At 36.7% G+C, this 21,029-nt stretch overlaps 2 protein-coding genes and 2 non-coding genes across 5 annotated transcripts; 3 read left to right on the top strand and 1 right to left on the bottom strand.

The window, feature by feature from the left end:
- The first annotated feature begins 1,814 nt into the window (after positions 1-1,814).
- On the top strand, positions 1,815-8,657 carry LOC133877357 (glucomannan 4-beta-mannosyltransferase 2). The gene is made up of 9 exons (XM_062315628.1): positions 1,815-2,474; positions 2,608-2,706; positions 3,048-3,300; positions 4,861-4,971; positions 5,993-6,129; positions 6,279-6,392; positions 6,528-6,727; positions 6,833-7,057; positions 7,976-8,657. Exons 1-9 carry the CDS (start codon positions 2,148-2,150, stop codon positions 8,136-8,138), a joined length of 1,629 nt encoding a protein of 542 aa, XP_062171612.1. The 5' UTR covers positions 1,815-2,147; the 3' UTR covers positions 8,139-8,657.
- A 6,313-nt stretch (positions 8,658-14,970) lies between these two features.
- TRNAG-UCC (transfer RNA glycine (anticodon UCC)) lies at positions 14,971-15,042 on the top strand. The gene has a single exon. It is a non-coding gene; the product is annotated as a tRNA-Gly (tRNA).
- Positions 15,043-15,107: 65 nt separating this feature from the next.
- TRNAL-UAA (transfer RNA leucine (anticodon UAA)) lies at positions 15,108-15,190 on the bottom strand. The gene has a single exon. It is a non-coding gene; the product is annotated as a tRNA-Leu (tRNA).
- A 51-nt stretch (positions 15,191-15,241) lies between these two features.
- On the top strand, positions 15,242-19,243 carry LOC133877220 (splicing factor U2af small subunit B-like). 2 transcript variants are annotated; one of them, XM_062315474.1, is made up of 5 exons: positions 15,242-15,611; positions 15,720-15,888; positions 17,306-17,432; positions 17,521-17,942; positions 18,066-19,243. In XM_062315474.1, the coding sequence occupies exons 1-4, from the start codon at positions 15,375-15,377 to the stop codon at positions 17,921-17,923; spliced, it is 936 nt and encodes a 311-aa protein (XP_062171458.1). In that variant the 5' UTR covers positions 15,242-15,374; the 3' UTR covers positions 17,924-17,942; positions 18,066-19,243. The 2 variants fall into 2 exon arrangements, with proteins under 2 accessions (XP_062171458.1, XP_062171457.1); XM_062315473.1 differs by having other exon boundaries at positions 15,247-15,611; positions 18,913-19,243.
- The last annotated feature ends 1,786 nt before the right edge of the window (positions 19,244-21,029 follow it).

The raw sequence follows: 21,029 nt of genomic DNA, 5'->3' as shown, positions 1-21,029 counted from the left end.
TTTCACCATTTAATTTTAAATCATGGTTGAAATTTGAGAAAATTTACTTTTTTTTTTTTTTTTTTTTTAACGAAGGTACATTAATTAAAACTTCAAAATTAACATTGTAGAATAATTATGGAATACAAATGTAATTTATAAAATTATTCTAAACTTAAATGTGATTGGAGTTGGAATATATATATATATATACGGAACAAATCAATTTCGAATATTTAACACAGTACAAATAATATAAGAGCATTATCAGCAGCTTTTTTAAATCTCATCATTTTTCATAGATGTAGGAAAAACTCATTCTTACTTGAATAGGTACAAAAAGGGAGCAGTGACATGCTTAGCATAAGCTTCTTTTTTTTTTTTTTTTAAGGAAAAGAAATTGTGTAGGTACAACTAATCACATAATTATATTAAGCTAATATACTCGAATAAATTCCAAACACTTGAATTGTTTCTTATACAAACCCTAGGTGGGTGAAGAAATGACCCCAAATATATCTTTGTAAATGGTGTAGGTCCAATCCTAGAATCCCATTCAAGAAACAAAATTTAATTACTATTCATTTGAAGGGAAAAACACATACATCTGCATTTTTATCTCTAAAAACTCAAATTACGAAGGATTGTTTGTAAACTGTTCTCATTGTGCAATTCATTAGCGAATAATTAAAAAAGGAAAGAAAATCCGAACCGAGTTTCTATGGACCTTCTAGACCATTTTATTTATTTATTTACAAATCAACTATTAAATCGGTGGATCTTAAAAATTCAATAGTTGATTTGTAAAAGAGATGAAGCAGAGGAACGTGTATTAGGTCTCATTGGAAAAAGTCCAAGCGTACATTTCCATTCTAAGATGTAATTTTGGACAACAACTTTTGATTCGAGAAGAGTTACGAAACACATGGGTCCTAAAATTAAAACTCTCGACGAAAGCAAACAATGCCAACAAGAAAATCAGCCAAACAAGGGATCCATTTCTATACTTAGACTCAATCACATTAATGGAATTGATGTAATCACGGAATTTGTCTCCTAATTTTTTGCGTATAAATAAACGACTTGTAATTCAACATACAAAATACAAAAATCATTTTTAGCCTCCTTTTGTTTTCTTTCCTTTTCATCTCTCAACGTTCTCGTCTCGTCTCTCATTTTTCACAAGACGCCCTCCAAACCAGAAGTATTTATGTTTTCTTGATCGTTTTATAAATCATCATCATATTTTTTTTTTTTTGTCCTTTTTAAACAACGTGGCAATATATATATATATATATATATATATATATATATATATATATATATATATATATATATATATAATTAGATATATAAAATCTAATTCTATCGTTCTCTTGCCTGAAGGGAAATTTTTTATTTCCCTTCAGGCCCTCTTGACAGATGCCCTTAAAATCAAGCAATCCCTGAAATTGCAAAGTCCAGATTCCATATGCTTTGGCTTCTTAGTTCTTACCACACCCAGAAGATGCCACTTCATTCACATGCAACATGCTTGGTCCACTGATATAATTTCATAGGGTTTTTTTTTTTTTTTTTCAAGTTATTGAAATTTTTTTCCTTACTGAAATGACAATAATGCCCCTCACATCCTTTTTATATTATAGCTACGAGTAATGCTGCGAAACTGTTTCTAAAAAGGCTTCCAAATATTTTAGTTTTTAAAGAGAAAAAAAAATGGTGATGAGAAAAAGTCATTAAATTCCAAAAATCCTACCCAAGAAAGAAATAAAATATTGCCAACAGTAAAAATAGAATAGCACCAAAACTGACTATAAAAGAACCCCTCTGTCTCTCTCTCTCTGTCTGTGTATCCATTGCTCATCTCTCTGTCTCTCTCCGACAATGCCCCAATACTGCTCTGTCTCTGCTTAATTTCGTAGGAAGAAACAGTGAGTATTGGCCGGCACAGTTTGTGAGAGAGGAGGCCCTCAGAGAGAAGAAAGTTGATATTTTTCTGTACTTGCCATTTCTGGGAAGATAGAGGTCAGGACGATCAGTACTACCTACTCTTGTCTGCATTTCCTTATAAATCCATATTTTGGGATTTATATAATAAACCCAAATTAGAGGGAGAAAGAGAGAGAGAGAGAGAGAGAGAGAGAGGGGGGATCTTTTGAGAGTGAGAGATGGCTGAGATTTCACAGAAGATATTTCCGGGAACATTTCAGGGGGTGAGAGATGAGCTTGCAGGGCAAATTGGGATGATGTGGGAGCTGATAAAAGCGCCATTGATAGTGCCCCTTCTTAAACTTGGGGTGTACGCTTGCTTGATCATGTCGCTGATGCTCTTCATGGAGAGGGTCTACATGGGGATTGTCATAATCCTCGTTAAGCTCTTCTGGAAGAAACCAGAAAAGCGTTACAAATTCGAGCCATTACAAGAAGACCTTGAAATGGGCAGCTCCAATTTCCCTGTGGTCCTCATCCAAATCCCAATGTTCAATGAAAGAGAGGTCGGTTTTGGTCTTTTTTGATCTTTACCGTTGCGGTTTTCGTTTTGGCGGTATTCATATTTCTTCTGGGTTTCTGAGAAAAAGTCTAAATGTTGATGCTTTTTGTCTTGTGTTTCACGGGCGTTTGGTTCAGGTTTACAAGGTCTCCATCGGAGCGGCATGCGGACTTTCGTGGCCGTCGGATCGTCTCGTGATCCAAGTCCTCGACGATTCAACTGACCCTGCCGTCAAGGTACTCCATTTACCAAACCCATCAAATCACTCCCTAAAATGATACTTCTCCCACAATTTTGCTTTCTTTTTTATTTATTTTTTGTTTTTTTTAAGTTTCTTTGCATGAACCAATTCTGCATTTCTCTGTTTTGATACATATAATTTGCTGATCTGGGTCTATTTGGCTTTTGGATTTTAGTTCACTTGGCAGCATTTTCACTATTTTCCGTAACAGATTTCTGCCTTTTTTTTTACATACCCAAATTATCATCAACTTCTTTTTTACAAAATAAAATTCCTGATCTGGGTTCTTCTACTAGAAATTTGTTTCATTTTTCGCATTACATCATGATAATGCAGCAAATGGTTGAGACGGAATGCCAGAGATGGGCAAGCAAGGGCATCAACATAACGTACCAAATCAGAGAGAACAGGACGGGCTACAAAGCCGGCGCTCTCAAAGAAGGGCTCAAGCGAAGCTACGTCAAACACTGCGAGTACGTAGCCATTTTTGACGCCGATTTCCGGCCTGAACCGGACTATCTCCGGCGAGCCATCCCCTTCTTGGTCCACAACCCCCAGATTGCCTTGGTTCAAGGACGCTGGCGATTTGGTAAGTTCCAGAATTAACAAACATATAATCCCAGTAGTCCCATCGGCCACTAATTACGCTCATTAATGACCCTTATTATCCTTGTTTGTTTTTAGAAAGTGTCGGTGGTCTTTGCTTGTTTCTTTTTTTATTGTTTTGTAAAAAAAAATTGGGATTTTCTTTTCTCTCTCTCTCTCATCGTCGGCGGGACTTGTTGCAGACTGCATGGCGTGGTGGGGTCGCCTAAAGTGAACCCATCAATTACGGGATTGGGTCCACGTAGCAGCCCTCCTAGATTTCGACATTTGGTTGAGTTTAAGCCGTACATCACAAAGCTATTCCAGACAAAAATGTGATTAGTTGGGGAATTCCATATTATAAATCCCTATTAATTTTCCAAATTTTTTAATGGCCATTAATATGATGATTTGTGGCGAAATTTATGAACCGTCAATTTCTAGGGACACCAATGTCCCCAATTATTGGGTTTTTCGATTTCATACTTCATTGAATTGAAATGTTTGAAATCACATTCGTAGTGCTTGAAATGACGCAAGTGTCCTAGCCTTAGTCTGAGAGTCAGTGAGTCACTTTCATTTTCCTCAGATTCACGGGGCGTGGACAATTCCAGAAATCGGGGTAGGTTTGTCATTTTGTTGGAAAAGAGCCACCATAGTAGCTTTCACTGCCTTGTTGGCTTTAATCATCGACACGGACTGTACGGTATCAGACGGTCAACGCTTTTAGGTACGGTGAAAAGTTAAAGGGCAAATAGGTCATTTCAGATTCCTGCACCCAATTTAGCAGCTCCACTAGGCACGTGTCCTTGCAATTTCTTTTTTAGCTTTTTGGTTAAAATAATTGAACGAAAACTGGGTCCTCAAAGGAAAGATAGGAAGCGGACAGGACCAGAGGTCCAATGGTGGACGTCAGTCTGGCTGCCGACACTTGGGACTTTTGGAGCTCTCCCCCACTCGTGCTCGTCGTGACGTGGCAAATATTTTTGTCTGAGTCACGTGAGGACAAATCTTAAATGGGTCCTGTACTTCTACTTCATGTGAGGATTTTCCTCCTTTTTATCACTTTGTCTAGAATCGAATGGGACGTCGCCTCGCCAGCTCATCGATCAGTCACAGGGGATTTGTGAGGGTGGGGCTTTGTTTAATTCAGCTTTGATCCTACTTCTTAGCATCACACATTCATGTGGCTGCGCACATGGACAACAAAACTTGTTCCGCAAGTAAAAACATTTTTATCCAATTTATTAATGCTTCAAGCACAAAAGTACAAGTACTTTCAACCGTGCCTATCTATGCTTCTTGATGTCAAATTTGGATTAACATTTTGAATATGTACCATTTTATCTAACGAAATAAAATTAGTAATACTATTTTGAATAATAACTAGACGACGTGACAGTAAAAATTAGTCATTCGATCAACACTTGTAAAAAAGAAAAAGAAAAAGTGATGATCCAATGGCTGATTTATACTACTATATTAATCCAGTTGTATGTCAGTTGTACATGAGTGAGTTAATTCATTGCTTGAGGTGGTGATGGATTTTGGAGTGGTTTTGCAGTGAATTCTGATGAGTGCTTGTTGACAAGGATGCAAGAGATGTCATTGGATTACCATTTCACAGTTGAGCAAGAAGTTGGTTCTTCAACACACGCCTTCTTTGGTTTCAATGGTAATCATGCTTACTCAAAACCCAATATTCAGTATGAACTAGACTAAGTATACTTGTTCAATACATACTAGCTACACCACATCATCATTCAATGCACACGAGCTATACTATATCAATTCTGCCTTCAAACAGGTAATAATAATTGATAAAAAAAAAAAGAAAGACATTGGCTGACATGAGACAGAACTGCTTTAAAGTTTGACAACTTAAGGGAACCTAGTTGGACAACTACGTATATTAATGGCATGTGAGGGTTATTGGAGCTGGTGAGAAGTTTAGGTGAAGATAATTTCACTGACTCTACAAGATTGTTAATAGGTTTAGTCCAATTTTCAGGATATGCAGTGATGTTCTTATAAACAGTCACCATCGTCACTTTTATGATTTAAAATATTCATTATGACTCTCTCTCTCAAAATACTTTATTTGAAAAAAATTTCACCACCAATGTTTCTTAAAATTAAGGTATTTAGTTCAAATTGAAACCGTTGCTATGATTTGTTATTTTAAAAGGGTGAGAAAAAGTCATGATGATCAGCGGGTGAAAGAATTAAATGTAGGTCCAACTCATCAGTCACAATGATTGTTCTCAAACATTGTTGACTTTCAGCCTTTCCCAAGCAATGAAAGTTAATTTTGACTGCAAATCCAGGAGTACATAAGGATTTTTTATTTTTATTTTTTTTTTTAAAAAAGAAAAGAAATAAATAAAGAAACTGCATATATTAGCAATTCCAAATTTTCAAAGTGATTGCTTATCAAATGTCTTCTTACTTTATTGTTAATGTTACATGGTAAAGCACTAGAAAATTAATTTCTAGCATTCAAATTACATTAGAAGAATCTCAAGCAATGAAACTTATACCCAAGGCATTTGCTAGGCCAAAAAACCTGTGTTTTAGAAGCTATATCCAAATCAATAAACATAAAAATAATAACCATCACCGCAACCTTTCAAATATGTGCAAATTTTTACTTCGTATAGAAGTAATGAATTATTTTTTATGTATGAATTAATAAGGGACTGCTGGTGTCTGGAGAATTGCTGCTATCAATGAGGCAGGCGGTTGGAAGGACCGAACAACTGTGGAGGATATGGATCTTGCTGTCCGCGCTAGTCTTAGGGGTTGGAAATTTTTGTACCTTGGTGACCTCCAGGTATCTAGTGTGGCAAAGTTGAAGTGGTTGTTCCATTAGTTTGTCTTTAGCTAAGTCACAAATAGCAACTCTGGGTTTAATGTACCTCAGTCATAACTTACATGTATGTGGATTATGGCATTTACTAATCATAGACATGTATATGATAGGTGAAAAGTGAACTTCCTAGTACTTTTAACGCCTTCCGTTTCCAGCAGCATCGGTGGTCTTGTGGTCCTTCTAATCTGTTCAGGAAAATGGTGATGGAAATCATTAGAAATAAGGTTGGTTTATTTTTAAGATATGCTGTAGAGTACGAGACTTGTAAATTTATGAACTTTAGTTGGCAATCAACTTATTCCCTGAATTATTGGAGCTTCTAAGTTCTAATGTTATTTAGTTTGTAAATATTTCTGCAGAAAGTAACACTGTGGAAGAAAGTATATGTCATTTACAGTTTCTTCGTCGTTCGGAAGATTGTAGCCCATTGGGTCACATTCATGTTTTACTGTGTTGTACTTCCCCTGACCATATTGGTTCCTGAAGTTCATGTTCCTATCTGGGGAGCTGTCTATATTCCGTCCGTCATCACCATTCTTAATTCAGTGGGAACTCCAAGGTCTGCTATTTGTTATAAATTTCTTTTACTCTTCCATTTTCTTGGATATTTATTCGCCTTGCCTGGGCAAGAAATCCATTTGCTTAGGTAGTCTCAAACTTGCAGGTCAATTCACTTACTTTTCTACTGGATTCTTTTTGAGAATGTGATGTCTTTGCACCGGACCAAGGCAACATTCATCGGTCTGCTAGAAGCTGGGAGAGCCAATGAGTGGGTTGTCACTGAAAAACTTGGAGATTCTGCTACCAAAAACAAAGCAGGAGATGCTTCCAAGAACAAGACAAATACCAAAGCACCTTCTAAAAGACCACGATCTAAATTTACAGATAGGTAAATTTTTGCTTAAACTCTTAACTCTATCTGCATAGGCTACCATCAGCATGATTATTGATGTGTATAAAATTTAAGAGTGTCCAACTATTAGTAAGTTGGAGTTCTTGGTAAACTAATAGTACTTCTGCCCTTTCCATCTGGTTGCTTTGAGACACATGAACACTGGCAGCAGGGGCACGGAGCTAGGATTTTAGATGTCGGGGACAAAATTAAAATAAATAAATAAAATTGGGTGGAAAAAATTTGTTTTTGAAAGAATTATAAGGGCATTTTTTAAAAAATAAAAATGAAATTGGAAAACAATTTGAGGCTTGGGGGGGCTTACTGGCAGAGAGAGAGAGATATGTAGTTCCCACAAAATGGTGGGAGGCCATACAAGAAATCCCATGTATTACAAGAAAATAATAATATTTGTCAATACTGTCAACTCCCAGTCTCCCCACAAGTCCTAGAAAAGTAATTTGTTGTGTTTGGATTTCTTTATTACAGTGGTTGAGAATCCTGCATCATTAGATTAGTAATGAGCAAAGAAGCTAGAGATTCTATTTTAGTAGGAACTCTTTTTTATCCTTCAGTAGTTCAGTTGTAAATGGACGTCCTGCTCTACCTAAACTTTAGGTAAGTATACTGAAAGCACATGGCAATGGATGAGTTGAGAGACTCACATGCCTTTGCAGTGGACTGAGAATTTTAAAACAATCTATAAGCTTAAGAAAATACTAGTTGTCAGTGGCATGATGACAAAACCAAGAGGGTATTTATGTTATTTTCTGCAGTTGTTAGATTCCAGATTGATGTAGACATGTAGGTGCATCTTAGTTTTTTATGCAATTGTGAGTGTTTGAAGGTGAAGGTGAAGGATATATTACCTAATATGCATTTTTTTGTTGCTTCTTCTTGGTTAAATGTGAACAGGATCCATACATTGGAACTGGGATTTGGAGTTTTCCTTTTCTTCTGTGGATGCTATGACTTTGTCCACGGGAAGAACAACTACTTTATATACCTCTTCCTCCAAACCCTTAGCTTCCTCGTCGCAGGATTCGGCTACGTTGGCACCATCATCCCCAGCTCTTAGTGGCAGTATGCCTAAGTTATATAACATTAAATTGGCATATTATCCTAGTGTTTTTCATGCCATTTTCGTATCTTTCTCATCTGCAACGAATTATATATAGGGGGGAGGGGGGGGTTCCATGAGCAACATGGATTGCAATTTGTACTATTTCAACATATTCAATGAGAGGTCATTCGTCATATTGGGCAAAAAAAAGTTCTTGCCGTGATTTCATCGGAATTTGTCACGGGACTGCTCAAGTGATCTTGGAAAATAACAGAAAGAAAATGGGAAAATACATCATACAGAACCAAGTACAAGGAAGAAGCTGAAACAGCCTATTGTTTAGACAACAAGGAGATGATGTTATTTAATTTGTTTGAATAGATTGTAATTGTGAGATTTTATTCTTCCTTTTTGGGTTTCCTATTCGTTAGTTTTCCTTAGTTTTGGTGAATAATTTGATCAATCAAAAAGGGTGAACTTGTAATCAAAGTATTTGTAATTTTTAAGCCTTTCCTGTGCTGCTTTTGTTCTCAATGTTTCAAAATTCATAGATAAGGAGGAGAATGTGCCTACTTTTGCAACCGTTGCTATTTAGAATTCCTTTGCAAGACTGCAGCGATATATACATAATTGCATGTTTATCTGTTCATCAAAATCTCAAAATTTACTAGATTTGCTTCTACCAGATAAATGCTCTGCTGCACACACCATAACCTTTGATGGTCATTCTCCCTAGAACTTCAGGAAAACCGAAATTTAAAGCACGAATACTAATTAGAGGTAATCTTTTCAATTACATATTTTTCATGATAAATCACTCCATATCTCAAAAGTTTAATCGTTTAATTTCGATATTCGATTACATGGACCCCTTAACCATGCGAATCATTGTAATATGTCCATTAAGTGCAATTTTAAGCATAAGCTCTCATGAGTAGGATTTGTGTCAAAAATTAATTAATTAGTATAATATATTGAAATTAAAAGGTAGCAGAGGGCATTGGGGAACAGTTTCAAGTATCTTTTCATGCTTTGTCCCAATCATATATAGCTGTGATGGCATGAATTTCGTCTTATTATTCCATGTTACAGGTGGACACCTCTTGCTTCTTTGTTGTTACCATTTTGTCACGTTAATGGTAACATGGTTTACTTGAGGTTTATGCATTGCTTCTAGTACAAGTCTCATTATCTTTCCCAATCTTTTTCTTTACTTTATTAAACCTATGAGTGAGAGAGAGAGAGAGAGAGAGAGAGAGAGAGAGAGAGAGAGAGAGAGATGGGCACAACTATAATGTCTAATGGAGGTACTGTATTAATATATTAATTACTATAGTTAATAAAATTGATGGCACGTTAAAGTAACTCTAGACCCATTGGGAAGGGCAACAACATTTTTAATCTAAATTTCGAAAGATACCAATAATTGGCCTATGAGAAATAAATAAGTATTTAATGCATGCCATGCCATGCCATAGATTATGGAAACTTCCAAAGCAAGTTGTTCTGATGGCCTTGTCATGATGTAAAAGATAATGGCAGAAACGATGGGCTCGGAGAGCAACTTGCTATACCATGTATTATCATCCTTGGAAACCATTGAGGTACTCAACTTTTATTATAATTTTTTTAAAAAATTATGTGACACTCTACGTGAATGCCAAGTGGCACAATATGTGTGAAAAAAAAATGAAGTAATAAAATTTTACAAATAAATTTAATTGGTTAGTTGTTGACGTAGTAAGTATTACCTGTCAGCAGTCGCGTCGGTTAAAAGAAACTTGTAGTCAAAATTGTAGTACTCTTAATAACACTCCGCCAATCTTTTGCGTTATTGAATTAGAATGTCTAATCGAAAATATTTTCGGTTGACCAGAAAAACTTTCTTTAATATCTATAAAATAGTTTCATTTTTTAAAGAAAGAAAAAAAGGAAAAAGGAAAGAGTAAATAATTTTTCGAGCTTTTCTTTTTCACGCACTCTCTTGTAGTTCATTCTTCAACACCGTCAAAGTTCACCGTAAGTATCTTAAATCTGCCACCAAAAATTGCCGGAAGTCAGCCGTCATCACTAATTTTTCGTACCAACCAAACAAACTAGTGTAAGAAATTACATAAATGTCCCTTATGTCATATTTAATTTGATGTAACGGTTACGGTTTTTAATTACTGTAACGGTAATTATAATAAATGTATTCAATATGATTTAAACGGTTTTTATATTCCACATTATGGTTTATGAAAATAACGGTTTTTATATTAAATTTTCTGATTTATTCTCCTTGATGGGAGGAGAATAATCAGCTATCTATTGATGATGAGGGTCCCTAGCCTACCTATATATAGAGCCCTGTGTATCCATCTATTGGCACACTTATAGGCACAGGCCAGAAGAACTCTCTAAATTTTGTTTCTTTTCAGACTTTAGTGTTGCAGAAAATTTATTCGTTCTTCGTTCTTCATCAAGCTTGAACAAAATATGGCTGGAAGTATTTATAATTCCGCTGCTTATTATTTTAAAGCATTTTATTTATATATTATGCTTACATGTGGTATCAGAGCACGCCGTAGCCATAGTGACCCCACCCACAATATTGTCCTCTTTGGTATCTTGGGACTACTCGAACCCTCAACCTCAAGGCTTTGTTCCTTACACCCAACCATTTGGGCTCTAGACGCGTTGTTGTGTATTCAGATTCAGATTTTGATGTAACGGTTACGGTTTTTAATTACTGTAACGGTAATTATAATAAATGTATTCAATATGATTTAAACGGTTTTTATATTCCACATTATGGTTTATGAAAATAACGGTTTTTATATTAAATTTTCTGATTTATTCTCCTTGATGGGAGGAGAATAATCAGCTATCTATTGATGATGAGGGTCCCTAGCCTACCTATATATAGAGCCCTGTGTATCCATCTATTGGCACACTTATAGGCACAGGCCAGAAGAACTCTCTAAATTTTGTTTCTTTTCAGACTTTAGTGTTGCAGAAAATTTATTCGTTCTTCGTTCTTCATCAAGCTTGAACAAAATATGGCTGGAGGTATTTATAATTCCGCTGCTTATTATTTTAAAGCATTTTATTTATATATTATGCTTACAACTAGATCTATGGTAAAAGAGCAAGTTGGTCCATCCGTCCACGGAGGAATGTAGAGTTGCACATGCTGAAATATATATTTTATAATCACATAAGATCGGCATGCTTGTTGCTGTCAACGCTGTGTATGTATGTATATAGGGTACGGTTGAGCTGTCTTTTTCAACGTCCATTTTATTTTGCATTTTTTAATTAATAACACGTGAAATTGAATTTTAAATATTGTTGCGTGAGTAAAACATAAAAAGAAGAAAATGAATAAACTTGGATAAATTAAAGAGATTCTCTCGGAATAATTTCAGTGCCCAGATGGATTGGTAACATGTTTTTCAATCCTTTAAGGGTAACTGGATTTTTCCAACGCTCGGTCCCACGATGATTCATCACCGACAGACGACAATCACAGCAACGTTGGGCAAGGCCTCATGCAAAGGCGGTGGGTATGTTTCAGTTTCACCAATGCGACCGGTCATGACAAATTTAGCGTTCGCTGGCTATAGAGTAAAATCCAGCAAGGCTTGGTTTGATTTGTACCACACGCACAGAGGTAGGCACGTGGCGCCAGCCCACATAGAAAGAGTTGTTTGAGAGGCTACAGAATGTGTGTGTCAGCTGAGGGGGGGTCCTCTCACATGGTTCCATTTTCGTTGCTCCAATTCCGATTTAATGAATTGCGTCCACTCTGACACTGACACGTCAGGTTTTTGTGTCGGTTCGTTTCTCAATAATTTTTATGGAGCATTGAGGCCCATTCTCTGCAACAATGGGGTCGCCCTCTTCAATGTAATGATATTTCGGCACTTTCTTTTGTAATATTCTCTGCTTCAGTGCTTCTCTTCTCATACATTGAAGTGAGCCACCCAACATCTTTCCTCCATTCCAAATTGCATAAATGTTGGTTTTTGAAGTCTTGTTGGTGATGTTTTTATTCGGTTTAGCATTTTTAGGAGTGTTTTGTATTTGAATTGTTTGTTAATATTTTTATTTTTATAAAATAATAAAAAATATATATAATTTCATATCCCGAAAGTTCTTAACCCGACTCGACCAAAGGTCTTGTTGTAACACTATCTACAAGTGTATAGCAAACATTGTGGCCAATCGGATGAATGAGGTTTTCTTAACGATCAATGGATTGAATTGTCAATGCGTGAAAGTTATTATGTGTTAGACTAATAAATGGACAAACGGAGTCCATAAAATTTAGAGGCCGAACGGAGTGTGTGTGTGTGTTTTTAATGGCTTTTAAAACATTTGCATTGGCTTAACTAAAATAAATAGTTATATAATTATTAAAATTTAGATAGAAATCCTCAAAAATACCTCACATCCGATTAGCGATCTCCCATGTAAAATGCATTGAGCTACTGTGCTTCTCCAAAATGTACAATGCATTTGAGCTATAGATCATAGCACAATACCGAGATTTTTTATTCATTACTCTCTCTCTTTTGACTTAAGTGTTTTTCTCTTTAATGAAAAAAGAATATTTAAATCTTATACATAAAGAATATGAATTTGGATGTGAAATGCATTTAAAAATATTTTAGCTATAGAGAGAGAGAGAGAGAGCTTGAATTAGTAGCTATTTTACATTAATAAAAAAAATATAGAGAATATGCTAAAGAACAAAAACTCACGATTCCGAATATCGGGTTTACATATTTCGCACAGCACATGCAAGTTACTGTCACCTTTTGACAATTTAAATACGTGCCATATGGTATCTAGATTTTTTTCTTAATTTATTATTATTATTATTATTATTATTATTATTATTTTTATTTTTATTTTTTTTTGCATATCACAGTGTTGTTGATTTGATGGCAATGTATGCTAGAAAATCCTTGCATATTTTAATAAGATAGCATATCTAGAAGATGGAGATTTGGTGGATCAAATAATTTTTTAAGAATAATAATTCATTGCCATCTTTTTATACAATTTTTCATCATTTTACTTATGTGGTAAAGTGGTCCTCTACCGACCTTATTTTATTTTTAAAACTAAAAAAGTAGTAGCATACCACCTTGCCACATAGGCAAAATGGTGAAAAGTTGTATAAAAAATGTCAATAAATCAGTACTCTTTTTTAAACTACAAATTGGCAAATTACCAATTTACCACATGTGAACAAAATTCACTTCATTACTCTGTCCTTTTTCGTTTCTATTAAGATATCAAAAGCTGTAACTCATCATAAAACTGCCACTTCCATCCAATTCAGGATTACTTAATTATTTTGACATGACAGATAAGTTAATAAATTAAGAATAATAATTTGGGTACTTAACCTAAAAGATTCGATATGAGATTCATTTGTTGAAATAAAAAGTCAACAGTCTAAAATTTATTTGAATAGATAAGTCTCATGTCAAGTCTCTTTCACATTACTTACTCGAATTATTAGCAATTCGAACAGATAATTGTTGTAAATTCTAATCTCTAAATTACAGGAAAATTCACTTGCAAACAAATCTCTTTTTTAAGGAGTAATGTTAAGAATCATCTTTTTATCTTTCTAAAGTTGATGTAATTTTTAAAATTACAATTGGATTAAAATCTAATAGTGATACATTCCAAAACCAATAGTAATTTTAAACTACGTCAACTTTTTATTTTTTATTTTTAATTTAAAAAAAAAGGGCAAAAAAATTATTCCCAGCATTACTCATTCTTTAAGATATCAAATTGTAGGTAATTTTGAGTAGTAATCAATGCCACTTTTTCTTCCACATAGATTGCCGTCCAAGTATGAAAAGATCTGTGCTCAATTGAAAGCTTTAGCATGACCTGCCTAAGACTATGATAAAACAAATCCTTTTATGGATTGGGCCTGGGCTTAGTTAAAACTCTTTAGATCTGGGCTTGAGCAGCTTTGTAAATGTCAGTCTAGGCCACACATAATGCCACCAAAACCCACTGATTGGCCCGGCTGTTTTATCGCTAGCCCTATACCCCCGTTTTAACTATTTTCATATTTTTGCATAATTAGGGAATGCCATTTCAACAAGATTAAAAATACAATAAATAAATATTACGAGTTCATTTTGCCAATATTCCTATAAGACTAGAATAAATGAAAATATGATTCATTTCAGTGGAGCCAAGTGGCCGGGGTTATGAGTAAATCCAAACCTCCTACCAATGCATGCCTGCATCTAAACACCCTGTTATAGATGTTTTAAGGAGGGAGTGTTATCCTGATTCCTGAGAGAAAGAGAGGGGAAGAAAAGTAAAACTAGAAAACTTACAAGTAAAAGTAGCTCTCAATTGACATGCCCTTGTTTTAGACCATGCTATCTTTAGTTGCTCTAATAACTAGATCTTTTACATTGTAAATGCTTTATTTTCGATCTTTCTCCTACTTAACTTCGCTTGTTAGAACAAGCAACGGATTCAAAAAACAAAGCCCTCTTTCAAAGGTTCTCCTATCTTTTTTAAAAAAAAGAAAGTAAAAAAAAATTTGGCCTAATGACTCCTATTTATAAATTATTTTTGACTCCGAACCTTTAACCATAAGAGTTTCTAGCTACGTCCATGACCATGAACTTTCCTTTACTACCAACCCCTCCCCTTAAGATTCCTCACCGTTTGGGTATGAAGATCCCTCAATAACTGGTTATGTTTGCATTGCAAGTTGCAGAAACTAGAAAGCATTGTATGATTTTAATTTATTCAAACTAACAGTTTGAAACATATAATTTATAAATGTATTCTATTTATATATTGAACATCGGCGTTTGTAGTCCAACGGTTAGGATAATTGCCTTCCAAGCAATAGACCCGGGTTCGACTCCCGGCAGACGCATGGATGGTTTTTGCTTTTTTAATCGTTGTGTTTTTTCAAAGAAAAGAACAAAAAATAAAGATTTGTGCTGGCTGTGGGGTTCGAACCCACGCGCACTTATGTGCAGAAGATCTTAAGTCTTCCCCCTTAACCTCTCGGGCAAACCAGCTGGTTGTTAACGTAAACACTCGTCTTTATCTAAAGGTTACACAATAAATTTCCGCCGAACTTTCCACAAGGCCACATATCGTTCATCAAGAGACAAGAAAAACGGAACCCTTATCCCCTCCGATACGACAAGCAATCAAGCATACCCAAATCGAAGCAGACGCCCAGAGAAAGAGAGAGTAATAATGGCGGAGCACTTGGCTTCGATATTCGGGACGGAGAAGGACAGGGTGAACTGCCCGTTCTACTTCAAGATTGGGGCGTGCAGGCACGGCGACCGCTGCTCTCGCCTGCACACCAAGCCCAGCATCAGCCCCACCCTCCTCCTCTCCAACATGTACCAGCGCCCCGACATGATCACCCCCGGCGTCGACGCCCAGGGCCACACTATCGACCCACGCACCATCCAGAGGCACTTCGAGGTCTCTCTCTCTCTCTCTCTCTCTCTCTCTCTCTCTCTCTCTCTCTCTCTCTCAAATTAATCGTTTCCTTCATGTGATTGTTTCTAATGCTTGGCATGGAATGTTTAGGAATTCTACGAAGACCTGTTTGAGGAGCTCAGTAAGTACGGCGAGATGGAGAGCCTGAACGTCTGTGACAACCTGGCTGACCATATGGTCGGCAATGTCTACGTCCAGTTCAGAGAGGAGGAACACGCCGCCAATGCACTTCGCAATCTCACCGGACGGTTTTATGCTGGTTAGTTTCTTTTTCTTCAATTTTCCATTCACTTTTTGGTGGATGAATTGTCTATAATTTGTAGGACACTTCTTCGATTGAGGATTCTTTGTTCTTTAAAGCGTGTAGATTTTATACAGAAACATACACTTATCTTTAAGCGAAGACAAGCTATAGTTTCATGTTCCTAAGCCTGTTTATTTTCTTGCTGAATTCTGTTTATGTGATGCACAAGTCCTCTTTGAAGCTTGATGCTTATGTATCTGTGCAACACACTATTGGCTTTGTTATAGAATATTAATTAAATGATTAAATTTTCAATAAATTTTTGGGATAAGTGATAATTTAAATCGGTGTTAGAGAGACCCTTCATTTCAATTAAATATTTCATGTGTTAGGTTTCACTTATTAAGTAGGAGTTTAAGTCTACGCACATAAAGGGAGTGTTAGGATCCGTTTGGGTTTGCAATTTCAAAAGTGCGATTTTAAAATGTGCTATTTAAAAAAGTGATTTTTAGAATCGCGCATTTGGCAAAATTACTGTTTGGCCTTTAAAATCGCAGGTTAGCCTTTAACATTGTGCGTTTTTCAAAAAAGCACCTATTGTCTGCAATTTGAAAACGCATTGCTTTTTCAAATCACAATTTTTTAAAAACGCAGTTTTCAAACGATTCATTTTCTGCGATTTGGTTTAAAATCACACTTTTTGTCTACGAAATCGTAATCTCAAACGCACCTTTAGAATACTAATTAAATAATTTTTGTTTAAGTTTAAGCTTTTAGAATAAATAGTGAGGTGTTAAGACTCCATTGCGGGTGTCATATTTTGTGTGGACAGTGACCTTAGGAAAGATTTTGACGCATGACAACTTGCGTAAGTGTCATATAGTGGTGGTTGAGTGGTGCTGTATGTGCAAGAAGAATGAGGAATTCATTGGTCACCTCTTACTTCACTATGATGTTGCACGGCATATCTGGAGTTTTTTCTATAGTTTGTTTGGGGTGGAATGGGTTATGCCGAGACGTGTGCTGGATTTGTTGAATAGTTGGGGCAATTCGCTAGGTCGTGGTCAAGTTCAGCGAATTTGGAAGTAGGTTCATTTGTGTTATGTGGGGTCTTTGGCGTGAGAGGAATGCACGGCATTTTGAAGATGTGGAAATGTCGGGTTTAGAGTTGTGTCGTAATGTGCTTAATATGTTATTTGTATAGGTCTCAGCTCATAGCCTGAGTTGTGTTACGTTTGCAGAGTTTTTAATTTCATGCTCTTTTGCTTCCTCTGATTAGGGGCACTTTTGTATACTTCTTGTCTATTAGGGTTGCGTCCCTTTGTGCTTTTTAATGATATGAGACTACTTATAAAAAAAAAAAAAGAATAAGTAGTAATTTAACACTTTGTATTCGATGCTTGGAATCACAACCCAAAAATTGTAATTGTAGGACGTCCCATCATTGTTGACTTTTCTCCGGTGACGGACTTTCGCGAAGCCACCTGCAGGCAGTACGAGGAGAACACGTGCAACCGTGGTGGATACTGCAATTTTATGCACTTGAAAAGGATCAGCAGGTATAATGTCCTTTTTATGATTATCATGTTTTATGTTCTGTGGTATGCTCTGTCTGAATTTGTGTACATTTGTTGTAATCCTTGTCAGGGAGTTGAGGCACCAATTGTTTGGGAGGTACCGGCGAAGGCGCAGCCGGAGTCGAAGCAGAAGTAGGAGCCCCTATAGGCATCGGAGCCATGAAGAGCGCTCTCATGGGGGGCGTGGTTCTGGCAGAAAGTACGATGAAAGGGATCATTACCATGAGAGTCGGAGTCAGCGGCACAAAAGCGTAAGCCCTGGCCGTAGGAGAGGACGAAGCAGAAGCAGGAGCCCCGTTAGGGGTGACAGTGAGGAGAGACGTGCCAAAATTGAGCAGTGGAATAGGGAAAGAGAGCAACAGCAAGAGAATGCTAGTGAGGTTAATGATGATGGAAATAATGACAATGGTTATAGTGGACATATGCAGAATGGAGATCCATACTATGGCTACCAGCAAGGATATAAATACTGATCTTTTTAGTTGTATCCTGGTCCGTTTCCTATCTTTTTGTGATTTTGATATTATGTTGTTTGCTTCATTAGGAGAAAGTTAAATTCCAGCAAGGACCACCAATTAAATGAAAATAGCTTACAGCCCATTTTCCACTGTGCAGGTGGTGTGCAGGTCCACAGTTCTCATGTGGAATGTGATTTTTTTTTTCTTTGTTTCTGCCTTCTCACCTGCATACATACTGTTTGACTGTTTTGCTTTGATGCATGCTTTACCACAGGATAGGATTCTAAGAACTAAAATATAACCTTTTAACCATCTCTTTGTTTCCATCTTCCTTATGGCTCTGCTCCTTCATTTTGAAAACCAATGGATTTCATGATTTATGAATCGACCTTTGAACTGTTCCATCTCCTCCCTTTTTTCCTTTTTGCTTGTTAACTAGTACTCAGTTCCTTTATTTAGAATTGCAGGACTACTGACCACCTATGCAGAATTGTGGTACAGATTTTTTTTAAACTTTGATTTATGATCTGGAATTTCTCCCACCAATCACAACCAATGGGTAGAATTCTTGGTAATAGAGTTTTTACTAAGACACGGTGTCAATTTTAATAATGTTTTAGACCTTCAAAAGGACATCTGTGAGATATTTTATTTTATTTTATTTTTTTTAGTTGATTTAATCTTGTTGGGAGGCTAATCCAATAGTGTCCAGCACGTGTATGTATGCATGAAATTGTTATTTGATTTGTGGTTTTGGCATATGCATGAATGATTTTACAGTCAGGGACCCTGTGAAACCACCGCACATCAGAGGAACAATCAAATTTCCATGGTTCTGTCTTTGGTTTTTTTTCTATGAACTCTCTTTTATCTTTTGTTAGTATATAAATACAAGTAAAGTTCCGATCTTACATATGTTACCAAGTTTTGCAGGTTCAGGTATCCCTGCTTCTCAGGACCAAGCCATTGTTTTAACTGCAGCTTACCATGACATTTGTGTACAGGTTGTTGGGTGCAGCGGCAGAGGAATGTGTTTACAGGATCTATCAGGTTACGGGTTGTATGAGAAAGAAAGCACCTGCAACCCAAATCGCCAGCATTTGAGATTCATATGCAAGGTCTTAATATTGTATGATAGTGTTCTGGTCAAATTTCAGGTCAAGATGACTGCAGCGAAAAAAAATCTGCTTTGTTGGGCAATTTGTTGGTATTGATACTTTGGATTTGTATAAGCTTTTGGATCTTGACATCTTTAGGTTTTGCATCTGTGGTTGAAGACTTACTATTATACTTTGTACGGTTGTACGTGATTGTTCAACTTTGGTTCTCCTTTGATATGGGTGGTTTTCGTTGATTGATTTACAATACAGCAAGGGCTACTTTGCCGTACCACTTTTACATCTAAAGGAACTAATAGGGTGCATATCGGTGGGAATGCTCCCAAACGTTTGATGGGAAGCGGCCCATTTTACTATCGCATAAGTTTTGGTATTTGCCTTTTTGGTAGTCTTAGATGCAGACCAGCTTTTGAACTGAGCAAGCCACTGGATGATGTTTGAAACGATTGGCTTGATGTGCCAGTCTGAAGTGAATTTTCAGGGTGGTTGATTGCCATTGCCACCATTTGAGAATCACCTTCAAGAATGAGGGGAGAATTGCCTAGAGAGGCTGCCAGGGAAATTGCAAGGGCGGCTGCTTTGGCTTCACCAGTATTCACACCACCAGGAGAGAGATGAGAGGCTTCTACTTTGAGGATTTCTCCTTTGTCATTACTTTTGGCTGCAACTAAGAAATATGGCCTGGTAGCCACATCATAGTTAGCCTTGATATGTCCAACAGGGAGCGGGGACCAATGCTCTTTTTGAGTGAAGGTTTTGTCCCAAGCTTCCTTGTCGAAGATGAAGGTATGCTTTTGTTTGAGGGGGGTGAGGATTTTAGGCTTAATAGCTTTATGGATCAGATTGTTTGGTTTTTCCATTCTTGTAGGGGGAGAGGGCTGGTAAAGTTCCAGGAGGCATTGAGGTCCACTTATTGGGCTGATTTCACTGTGAACTTGCCAGTATCTTAATTGAACAGTAAATTAAGGATGTCACTTTTCTATAATCTACTGTCTGCATCAATGAGGTCAGAAATGTGAAGGGTGGGAAGGCTTGTGAGATTAGGGTTTGAGGTGGGTTTGAAGCTTTGCAATATGTTGAGGTTTTGACCTTTGGAGATGGTGAAACAGACTCCTTTTTTAACAGGACGTGAAGTTTTTAGGATGCCTTTCCAAAGGCCAGAAGAAGGAGCTACTCCAAGATCATGAAGAAGATATAATATCCATAGAAGCTCAGAGGTAGCAGAAGAAAGAGCCTTATATTCTGCCTCGGTACTAGACTGAGAAGCAGTAACTTGCTTTACTTCTAGCATGATGGCCCTCTCAAAACTGCTCTAAAGAAAAACTTGGTATTGAGATCCCCCAAATTAAGCCATTGAACCCTTGATTTCTGTTTCAAAAAACTCTCAGGCCTACTGAGATCAGCATATACTTTAACGAGTCTAGCCTCTTCGTTGCATAAGGTAGAATCCAATTGTTGTCGTACAGCGCCTTGGATTCTATTCAATTCCGCCCTAGCTTGCACCACTCTTTGAGGAAATACCTGAAAAATGGTTCAAGAAGCTTGAGGGTGATAGGGGGCATCAAGCAGATTGGAGTTCTTGAGGTATTTGTTTTTCAGGGCTTTGACCAAAAGTAGGTCTTCCTCAGTAAGGATTTTTCATCCTAGCTTGGCGAGAAGGGTTCTATTGAGGTAGGACATTAGTTTTGGCCCCAAACCTCCCAATGCTTGGGAGAACAATTTATTTTTTTTTTTCCCCAAGCTAGAGGGGTTGTGTTCATTTAATTATTATTATTATTTTTTTTTTTGAAACCCCGCCAAAAATTCTTCAAGAGGGTATCAATCTCTTTACATAGGGTTTTAGGGAGAAGAAAGGTTGACATGGTGGTTCTAGCAGCTTTGTTCTTTGGAGGATTTTTGCCTTGATGTCTTCAAAGACCAAGTTTTTATTTTAGTGAAAAAAAGAGGGGAGGGCCGAGGTATTTTGTTTTGGGAGGAATTTGGGGAAGGCTTGAATATTAGTT

This window comes from Alnus glutinosa, chromosome 9, assembly GCF_958979055.1.
Source record: "Alnus glutinosa chromosome 9, dhAlnGlut1.1, whole genome shotgun sequence".
Classification (NCBI taxonomy): Eukaryota; Viridiplantae; Streptophyta; class Magnoliopsida; order Fagales; family Betulaceae; genus Alnus; species Alnus glutinosa.
Note: the sequence above shows the minus strand (reverse complement) of the source record. Positions and strands in the feature narration are given on the sequence as shown.